Source organism: Orycteropus afer, unplaced genomic scaffold (genome assembly GCF_000298275.1).
Source record: "Orycteropus afer afer isolate SDZICR_OR568_19922 unplaced genomic scaffold, OryAfe1.0 scaffold00214, whole genome shotgun sequence".
In the NCBI taxonomy this organism is placed as follows: Eukaryota; Metazoa; Chordata; class Mammalia; order Tubulidentata; family Orycteropodidae; genus Orycteropus; species Orycteropus afer.
In genome coordinates, this window is record NW_006921801.1 from 4,799,751 (window position 1) to 4,810,633 (window position 10,883).

Genomic DNA, 10,883 nt, shown 5'->3' on the forward strand with positions numbered 1-10,883 from the left:
TTAGGTCCCCAGGCCTTTCTTCCCAGGAGTCTCTGGGTGGACTCAAACCTCCGACCTCTCAGTTAGAGTTCGAGTGCATTAACTGTTTGCACCACCCAGGGCTGCAGGAACCACAAAGGGGTTTCTGAGATGTAAAAAAGCCCCTCCTCAGTGATGTCATTAATAATACAGCAGCAGCAACCGATGTTGTAACATTCTTCAAGGCCTTATCTCACACCGGGCTAGAGCCAGTATAAATATTCATTTTATCCGCCCCCCCCTTTTTTGCATATTTATGCAACATACATTATCAAACCCATTTTACAGATGTGGAATTTGGGGCTCAGAGGGTTAAGCAAGTTGGCTCAAAATCACAACAGGGTGCACAGCAGCACGAGGCTTCAAACATAGGTCTGTCTGACTCCAAAGCTCACACTTCCAGCCCTTAGGTTATTCTGTTTCTCTGATTCTGATTAATAGTCTCAAAACCAACGTCAGTGTGAGATGGTTTGGTGGTAGAAGGCACTCTGCCTGTTTTACAGGGCTGGTGCCAGGATAGATGAGAAACATGCAGTGTGTGAAAGCGCTTTGGGGAATGTGCAGCACTACGCAAGTATAAAATCAAAAACCAAACCAAATTCACTGCCATGGAGTTGATTCTGACTCACAGGGCCCCTCATTGGGTTTCCCAGGCAGTAAATCTTTACAGAAGCAGACTGCCTCATCTTTCTTCCATGGAGCAACTGGTGCATTTGAACCTCTGAACTTCTGGCCAGCAGCCAAATGCCTTAACCATTACACCACCAGAGCTCTTTTGTACAAGTACAACCCAAAACCAAACAAACCCCCTGCCATCGAGTTGCTTCTGACTCATAGTGCGACCCCCATTGGGTTTTCGAGGCAGTAAATCTTTACTGATGTTGATCACCCAGTCTTCCTTCCACAGAGGGGCTGGTGGGTTTGAACCACCAGCCTTTTGGTTAGCAGTCAGATGCCTTAGGCACTGTGCTACCAGAGCTCCTTTTGTACAGGTATCTCACTCACTGCTGTCAAGTCGATTCTGACTGATAGTGACCCCTCCTTGGCCCAGGCAGTATCTCCATGGAAGTAGATTGCTTGGTCTTCCTTCCAAGGAGTGGCTGGTGGGTTTGAACTGCCAGCCTTCTGGTTAGTCGTCAAATGACTTAGGCACTACACTCCCAGAGTTCTCGCTGCGCCACAAGAGGTGTAATTTATATTATCGTTATTGGGTCATTTAATTTTTTCAACTCTATCGATGGATTCTTGTTGTAGTTCACATATGCGATCAGTAGGGGGAGGCAATAGACAATGCATATAAACAAACAGTCTCGCAAGAAAATTTTTTTTTTTTTAAATAATGTTCAGGGATTTAAAAAAGAAAAGCAAAGATTTACGTTAAGGACTTGCTGCTATTCTCATCAAGGTCTGATTTTGTGTTTTTGTTGTATTGACATGAAGGCCTCTTAATTTACTACAAATAATTTTGAATTGTGGGTATTGACCAAAAAATGAATGAACGACATTGAAGGCCAAACGTTGACTCCTTTTCACTCCTCCCTGGCTTCTTGCCTTCTGGGTCCTCTGTGATTGTACCTGTGACCTTTTCCAATTTCGTTGCGATGTGGTTTCTTTCTGTTTTATCCTCCCCATTCAGTTTCGCAGCAGACCATGTTTGTTGGCCATTTAAGGCAGAACCGATGAGGCATTATCTTATTTACCTTGCACTGCTATAAAACAAAACTAAAAAAAAAAAAAAAACAGAAAAAAACCCCACGGTGGGTAGCTTTCAAGACCAGAAATATATTTCCTCATAGTCCTGGATGCTCACAGTCCAAACCAGGGTCTCAGCCATGTGGATTCCTTCTGTGGGCCTCTCTGCTGCTTTCTGGTGGCAATCCTTGGTGTTCCTTTGCTTACAGATGATACTCACATGGAGTCTGTCTTCTTCCTGTGTTTTTCTGCATCTATTGTGCTCTTTTTAGAAGTGATTAGGGTTAGGATCCACCCTACTCTGATACGCCCTCATTAATATAGCAAGAGAAAACCCCTATTTCAAAAACAGGGTCATATTTACAGGTACAAAGACCAAGAATTCAACACATGTTTTGGGGAGACACAATGCAATCCGTAACAGGCATGTTTCTGACCTCTCTCATCCCTTTAATGGTGCTGACCTGGCAGACTTGGCTTCCATGGAATTTCTTCTTCAGTCCAGATAGCCTCAGTCTGGCTATTGGGTACAGACCATTCTGTGACTATTTCAAGGTTATTCTTTTCCCCATGTTTCTCCCTTTTGTTTATTTGTTCTCTTCTTTTTCCATCCTCCTAGAATTCCCTATATACCTTTATTTCCCTTCTGTTAGATGGGAAGAATACTGGACTAGGAGTTCAAGCCCTGTGAAATACTACTGACCAGTTAGTTGACTTTGAGCCTTTGTTTCCTCATTTGTAAGGTAGGGGTGATTATAGCTTCCATGTTTACGTCTTAGGTAAAGCACTATATGTTTTTGTAACTCAAATTACTCGAGCCAAATTATTCTGGCTCTTGCCTCCACTTTTCATTCAGAATTATCCAAATAGTCCACCTCCTCTCCCACTTCAAGTGTTTTCAGGGCTCAGTCCCCAGGTACTCATGAGTAAGTCTGCACCTGTGGTAGCTGCTGGGTTTCAGCACGTGTTCCTAGTGGCCGAACAGCTTTGCTGGGTGCCTCAATTGATCTGCGTTGATCCCCCAGCCATAGGAAACTCTTCTCTGGCTTCCAGGATGGCCCAGGGATCAAAATCTACTTGGTGCTCTGTTACTCAAGGCAACAGCCGCTTTCTTACTTTTGTGTATTATCTGGTAGAAGAGTATCAATGCTGTGCTACTTGGACTTCCATGCATCGCAGTTTGTATTCCTCTTGGTTGACTCTTTTTCATATTTAGGGCTGGCTGGGGATAGCTTCATAAAGAAGCCCCCACACTTTCATCTTGAGAATTTCTATTCATTTTTAACAGCCAGCTCTTTAAAAGCTCTGGTGGTGCAGTGGTTAAGGCATTTTGCTGCTAACCAGATGTTTGGTGGTTCAAGCCTACCACCTGCTCTATGGGAGGAAGATGAGGCAATCTACTTCCACAACGATTTACAGCCTTGGAAACCCTGTGGGCCACTATGAGTCAGAATCGGCTATATGGCAGTGGCCTTAACAACCAAGGACCAGTCTGATATCTGAATCCCCTTCCTTTTAGGATGAGTCCTAGTTTTCTATGCCTTTATAAAAATAGACTATTTGCCAGCCATACCTTAGTATTTTTGAACCCATCAGAGGATAAATCTAGAGTTGTTCTCACGTGATTTCCCGTTTATGTAGACTTTTGTCAGGCTTGTCCCTCTGGTTCATGAATATATCTAAATTCCAGTAATGGACAATGGAAGGCTCTGATTTAGTTGAAAATTCTCACCACAATGATCCTTTTCTTGTCCAGTCTTTTCTGGTGTTTCTTCCTCTGCATCTCCCTCAATTTCTCTCTCTCACTTTAAATACCATCACAATGTATTCAAAATGTGAAACGATCATGCCAAAAGGACATAAGATTTGCTTAAAGGGACTTGCCCTGGCCAAATTTGTGACAATTTGAAAATTAAAATGAATAATATCAGTAACGGATAACAGTACATTGAATTTAAAAAGAATCTAAGGGTCTGCATTTATACTAAATTGAAGAGGGAGGGAGGGGAGAGGAGAAGGTCCTTCTCTCTAGAAGAATGCCAGTTAATAAATACAGAGGAATGATGGAATTACACAGCTACCATTTTGCAGCCATGATAACCCAAAAGCCTACTGTTGTGGAGTCAATTCCGATGGACAGCAACCCTGTAGGACAGAGTAGAGCTGCCCCATAGGGTTTTCAAGGCTGTAAATCTTTATGGAGGCAGACTGCCTCATCTTTCTCCCATGGAGCAGCTCGTGGGTTCAAACCACTGACCTTTGAATTAGCAGGTGAGTGCTAACCACTCTGCCACCAGAGTTCCTGCAACCATGATTTAAAAAAAAAAAAAAAAAAAAAAATCCATTGCCACTGAGTCGACTCTGACTCATAGCAACCCCCATTGGGTTTCCAAGGTGGTAAATCTTTATGGAAGTAGATTGCCCATCTTCCTTCCATATAGTAGCTGGTGGGTTTGATCTGCCAACCTTCTGTTAGCAGTCAAATGCCTTAGGCACTATGCCACCAGAGCTCCTTTACAACTGTGATAGTAATAATTAATTCAGGCAAGAATTATTAATGAATGCTAAAGCCATTGGGTGAAGGATTGCTAGGGAAGAGTATCATCCCTTACATACATACATACATACATACTGAGTATGATCCCTCAAAATATCATCCCATACATACATACTGCCATCAAGTCAGATCTGACTCATAGCGACCCCTCCTTGGGTTTCCAAGGCAGTATCACTACAGAAGTAGGTTGCCTAACCTTCCTTCTGAGGAGTGGCTGGTGGGTTTGAACCACCAGCCCTCTGGTTAGCAGTCCAATGCCTTAGGCACTATGCTACCAGAGCTTGTTGATGTTATGTGCCGTGCAGCCGATTAGGACTCACAGCAACCCCATGTGACAGAGTAGACCTGCCCCATAGTGTTTTCTTGGCTGGAATCTTTATTGAAGCAGATGGCTTTTCTCTTTTGGAAACTCTGGGTGAGTTTGAACCACTAGTTTTCAGTTAGCAACTTAGTGCTCAACCATCACAGTACCAGCGCTCCTTAACTTATTTATTATAAGTTGAAAAAGGTACTTTCATGATGGAGAAATCTGGCCGACACTGCCTTAACTTAGTAATCAAACTTACCATCAGCAATAATGGACAAATTGAGGTCAGGTGACTCTCCTGCGAGGCTGAGGATACAGCACCTCCTGCGTGGAATTCTTGGCCAAAATGTTTAACAAGAGGAAGCAATCAAGCAAAGGCAAATTGAATGACATTCTGGAAAACAGCTGATCTGGATTCTTCTGAAGATCAATATCCCAGGTGATGAAAAAGTCCTTTCAACTATCCCAGATGAAGGGATAAAGGCCATGTATGATGTCTGATCGGGTGTTGGATGCGGGGGAAAACAGACTCTAAAGGACATTACTGGGACAGTACTGGAAATAGGAATTTGGACTGTATTACATCAATGTTAAAAATCAATAATGGAAAAATTAAAACAAAATTGGAAGAAAAATGAAATAAAATATCATTTTTTATGTGTGTGTCTATTTCAGAAAATCTGTATGTTCTCTGAAAGTCTCTGTGTTTTACGGACTGGGATGCATTCCTGTGATCCTTCCTTCTTTCCAATCTCTCTCGATTTCCTTTCCTTTTCTGTTACAAAGAACTCATGGCAGGAATTCTTTTTGAATTCAATGTATTGTTATCCATTACTGTCATTATTCATTTTGAGGCTCAAATTGTCCCAAATTGGATCAAGGGGAGCTTCTTTAAGCAAATTCTATGCCCTTTTGACATGTCCCCTTCACATCTGGAGCACATCATGGTGCTACTTAAAAGGAAAGAGATTGGAGGAAATGTAGAAGGAAGGGGGAGGGAAAATGATGAAGAAAAGGCAACCTGAAGGTGCTGTTGTTAGACAGTGTTTCCCTTTGGGACAATTGTGGGAGAGCCACAGTCTCTGTCGCAGGAGCCACCTGTGTTTTCATTGGACAAATGCCTGCTTAGCACTGGTTTGGGGTAAGCCATTTTTACTTTGGTTTCTGAAAGCCTCCTTATTTGAAAAGCATGGCATTTCCTTTCTTTGCTCTTTCTAGCTCAGCACCCATTTATGGACCAGGGAGGCTCCATAGATGGGTCATGTGAATGGTGTAACAAGTTGTTGCTATTTTAAAAAATATTATTATTGTTATTACTAGTTGAGTTCCAAAAGTAAAAAAGCCTGAAGGAGCATAAGGGTGACCCCATAAACAGTAGAGCATCTGGAAAGAATGAATGATTGTGAAAGGACAGTTTTCCTGACACGGGAGAGAAAATACCAACCTGTTCTTGACTGGGAAAAAGTTTCTTTTGTCTTCCTTTTCAAGTTAGGAGAGGAGATAAATTGAACTGGATGCCATGGAATATTTTAGAGAAAGGGTCACACTTTCAGAGCCCAGAGCCAGGGTGAGGGGTTGTTGACCAAAACCCCAAGTAAGTCTAGGTGACCTCAGTGCTTTGCTGCAAGTGTATCCTAGGGAGACTACAAGCTTCTTAGAAACCCTGTGGGCCCAAAAGAGATGAAGTCACAGATGACTGGGATGTCCAGCCAGCGGGTAGGCTCATGGAGTCCTGACACCCCATCTTAGTGCAAAGAGAATAGGCAAAGGTCCTTGTGCTTCCTGAGAGGGCCCAGGGCACTCGTGTGCATGAGGCCATGGAGGCCCTGGGCTTATTTCAGCAGATGCTAGGATGTCCCAGGGTAGGCTGAACATCTCTGTAGGATGCCCACTATCCCAGTGCCTCTCTCTTCCCAATGCCAGGAAAATACAAAAGTTCCTACCAACCTCAAACTTCGATCTCTGTGCAAATAAGGAAAAAAGGAAGGGGTGGTGGTGGTGCATAATCTTGAATAAATTCAGCTGGAAAATTGATGTAAACAGGAAATCACTTAATTTGACTGCATTTATTTAAGATGGTTAAGATTAAGTTTGCTACCATCAACAGAGTGGGGACTCAGATTCAGAAATGAAATTGACTTATAGAAAACAAATGTTCTATCTTGACATTCCAGAGGCTGTGAATGGTTATACTACCCAGTTGAGTTTAGTGGGAACCTGGAGTCCCTGGGCGATGCAAATGGTTAATGCTTTCAGCTGCTAACAAAAAGGTTGGAGGTTTGAGTCCACCCCAAGGGATCTCAGAAGCTCTACTATGATCTACTTCCGAAAAATCAGCCATTGAAAATCCTCTGGAGCACAGTTCTACTCTGACACACATGGGGTTTTCATGAGTTGGAACCACTGGATGGCAATTGGTTGTTGTTGTTGTTGTTGTTGTTGTGTGCCATGGAGCCGATTCTGACTCATAGTGACCCGACGTGACAGAGTAGACAGAGCAGAACTGCCCCATAGGGTTTTCTAGGCTGTGATCTTTATAGGAGGAAATCACCAGGTCTTTCTCCCATGGAGCCCCTGGGTGGGTTTGAACTGCCAACCTTTTGGTTAGTAGTCAAGTATTTAACTGTTTACACCATCAGAGCTCCTTGTCAACAACTGGTTAGTGGCAGCCTAAACAAATGAGCAGTTGTTCTGATGTTACCAATAGCAGATAATATCTGAATTCTCACTTGTTTTGTTTTGGATTAAATAGTTTCCCAAGACTGTGAGGCCAGCCCCTGTTTCCCTGATTCATCTGGGACTTCCAACACAGACAAGGAGGGCTCTGGGCTCCACCTTCCCAGTGTTCATGACCCATCCTCAATCTGTATCCAGAGGCCTGAACCACATGGTGACGGCAATGGCTTCCCTAGGTTGTGAGGGTCCCAGAGCATAGGGGTCTAAAGGTACCACTGAAGTTCCCAAGAAGCAGGGGGTTCTCTCCCACCAAGGTGGCAGGAGCACCTGCTGCAATTTTCCCTTCACCCTCCAAGAAACTTTTGTGCCATCAGGTGTGGCCAGGCCTCCAGCAGGGGCCGAGAGGAGAAGTTGCAGCAGCAGCATCGCTGGCTAAGCGGCCTCAGCTGCAACCTCGAGCTCTCTTCCTTCCTCTCCTCCCTTCTCTCCCCAGCACTTGGTACATCTCTCTTGACAGTCTGAAAGGCCACGCTGGGAGAAAGGCCAGGTCTGAAAAGTGCTCCCCCGATCCCCCCAGGCTGTGGGGGCCCTATATTGTCTGTAAAGGAGTCACACAGGTGAGCCTGACCTTTGGAGACACAAGGAGGGTATGTGGGAGTCTGTCGCTTTGGGAGCCATGGGGAGATTGTAATTCTCTTTGTTTCCTGTGGCTTTGCCTTTTATATTTCAACTGATAACTGTCCATTACTCAGAGATTCACTGTTCTAGGAAACAGAATTCATCATTTTAGGGGGTGAGAATGGAGTGGGGTGCGTCTTTCAACTTCAGAAGGTTTTCGTCTGGTACAAAGTGGCTCAGGGATGGTGATGGGGTGGGGATGCTGGCCTCTGGTGGTTTCTGTGGCCTGATGAGTGATTTATCTATTTTTATGGACTCTCTTTCTCTCCCTCTTCTCAGCACTCTGCTGACACCAGCACTCCAGAGGGTGACTGCTGGGTCCTCCCTTGGCTGGGCTCATCTTTTGATAGAAGAAACGGCCCTCTCCAGATAGAAAATGTTGAAGGGTCAGCTCTCAGCCTTCCAAAATCCAGCCCTGTGGTGAGGAGCCTGATCACCAGGCACCTACTCTGTAAAGGGGTTTTGTGTGTTGAGCACAAGCTAGCAGCCAGGTCTTCATCCAGAAAAGTGGGAATGGGATGGGGCTGGGTAAAGAAGAAAGCATGATGGGAAAGAGATTAAAAAGGTAATCACAGCATGTGTTATAAAGGACATGCACAAGGTAACACAAATACCCAAGAGCAGGACATCAGGAGGAGCAAATACATTTTAACTATGAGGTCAGGTATACTCTCAATTATCTCCCACCTCTTGCCAGCTGGGGCAAAAAATGAATTTCTAAGTATAAGAGAGAATTTCTGTTCATTAATATTAGGTAATATTTCATTCTTACTAGGTACTAAACCAAAAAACCAAACTCATTGCCATCGAGTCAGATCCAACTCATAGCGACCCCTCCTTGGGTTTCTGAGGCAGTATCTCTATGGAAGTAAATTGCCCAATCTTCCTTCTGAGGAGTGGCTGGTGGGTTTGAACCACCAGCCTTCTGGTTAGCAGTTAAATGCATTGCACCATTAAGTACAAGGCACTGTTTAGGCACTTTACAGGGATTATCTCGTTTCATTCTCACAATAGTTCTATGAAGAAGTACTTGTTTTATGCTCCTTTTACATATGGGAGAACAGAGATAGAGAGGTTACATCACTGATTAAGTGGTGAATGCAATGATAACACTAGGCTGTCTGATGCCATAGCCCAACTGAAAACTCTCATTCTAATGCTATACTACCTCAATATATGGAAGGGTGTATGTGTAGCTATTTTTGGCTTCTTGATATGCATCATCAAACCAAGAACTAGAGAGGAGTCCCACAATTGCCCAACAGGTTTGTTATGGGTTAAGTTTAAATTGTGTGCCCTCCATCACCACATACACACCAAACATATGCTGTAGTCCTAATCCCTATAGCTATGGATGTTATCCTGTTTAGAAGTTATGTTAATTAGATCATACCCAAGAAGGATGGGTTCTGAATCCAATCACTTCTGAGTTATAAAGAGCAGATCAGACCATATATAAGGATTATCTATAAACCAAGGAATGAAGGAAGGCCTGGAACTACTCTGCTGTTCGTTGTTCTGGCAGTCCATGATCAGTATTCTTTGCCAACACCACAATTCAAAGGCATAAATTCTTTCTCTCTCTCTCTCTTTTTTAAATATACTGTTTTTTTTTTTCTTTTTTTAATTTTTATCATGATTTGGGTGAAAGTTTACAGAGCAAATTCACTTTCCATATAGCAGTTCGCCTACACTTTGACACTGAGTGAAATTTTCCACAATGCAACAGCTCCCCTCCCACTTCCTCCCCATAGTTACCTCTTCCCTGTGTCCTTCCCTCCCACACAATTCTGCCCCCAGAGCTGTCTCCCTGTGCAGATACAGCCCTTCTATTCTCCCATGATTGTTCTTTCCAAAGAGTGTATATACCTCAGGTAAATGTTCAGCTCATATGCCTGTCTTTTGTTTGGCTGGAAGCCACAGGTATGGGTTCAATTTCAGACCCGAAGGGCAGCGAGAGGCCATGGTCTCAGTGGTTCCACCAGGCTCTATCAGACTGGCAAATTTGGTACCTTTTTTTTTTTTTTTAAATTTTGAGTTTTATTCTACATTGTTCTCCCACTACATCCAGGATCTCCTACATAGACACCTTCCGAGTGCTTGACAGTGGTAACTGGGCACCATCTAGTTCTTCTGGTCTCATAGTAACATAGGCTGAGAATCGCATGATGTACCAGGTGCTTGGACTAATTGTTTCCATGTGTCGTTGGTTTTCTTCGTTCTTCTTTGCTCTGGACAAGGAGAGACCCATCGTTGCATGTAGATGGCTGCTTGCAAGCTTTTAAGATCCCAGTTGCTAATCATCAAAGTAGGATGTGGAACAATGTTTTTGTGTAGTATATTATGCCAATTGAGCTTGATGTCCCCTGCAACTATGGTCCCAAGCCCACAGGTTCAACTGCTTGCTTACTCTGGGTAGCTGGCTGTGGCCAAGAAGTGACTACAACCTTGTCCCTTGTCAGCTCTACTATACACCTGGGAATTCTTAAAGAACATATAAATACATTTGTGGAGACATTGTCTGCCAACCCTATACATGGTCTTGGGTACGCTCCCCCCTGCATAGACATATCTAATAGTTCAGGCTGTCCACCTATCTATCTACCCATATACCCATGCTTCCCTGTGCTGACAATACAGTACTGTATGTGCAAAAGGGCTCATATTTGTTGTCTCTACCTCCCATGTACCTCTCTATGTCTTTCTCATCCTGAATGCTGCCATATTGGTCACTCACATTTGGTACATTGCCCTCCTCTTCACCCAAATCAATATTTATTTCTATCTATCTAACCACGTTCCCTCCCCTCCCCTCCTACCCCTGGTAACCAACAAAGAAAATTTCCTTCTACTGATAAACCTTTCCTTAACTTTTACAATAACGGACTAATAGAACATTTGTCCTTTTGTGATTCACTTATTTCACTCAGCATAATGTCCTCCAAGTTCATCCAC

The 10,883-nt window shown here is 43.6% G+C and overlaps 1 protein-coding gene across 1 annotated transcript in view; it reads left to right on the plus strand.

Annotated features, from left to right (window-relative positions):
- Window positions 1–7,772, plus strand: part of KTN1 (kinectin 1) — a 143,428-nt gene extending 135,656 nt beyond the window's left edge. The window contains exon 45 of the mRNA XM_007948366.2: window positions 7,625–7,772. Coding sequence (XP_007946557.1) covers window positions 7,625–7,772 — 148 coding nt within the window. The remainder of the gene's footprint in view (window positions 1–7,624) is intronic.
- The last annotated feature ends 3,111 nt before the right edge of the window (window positions 7,773–10,883 follow it).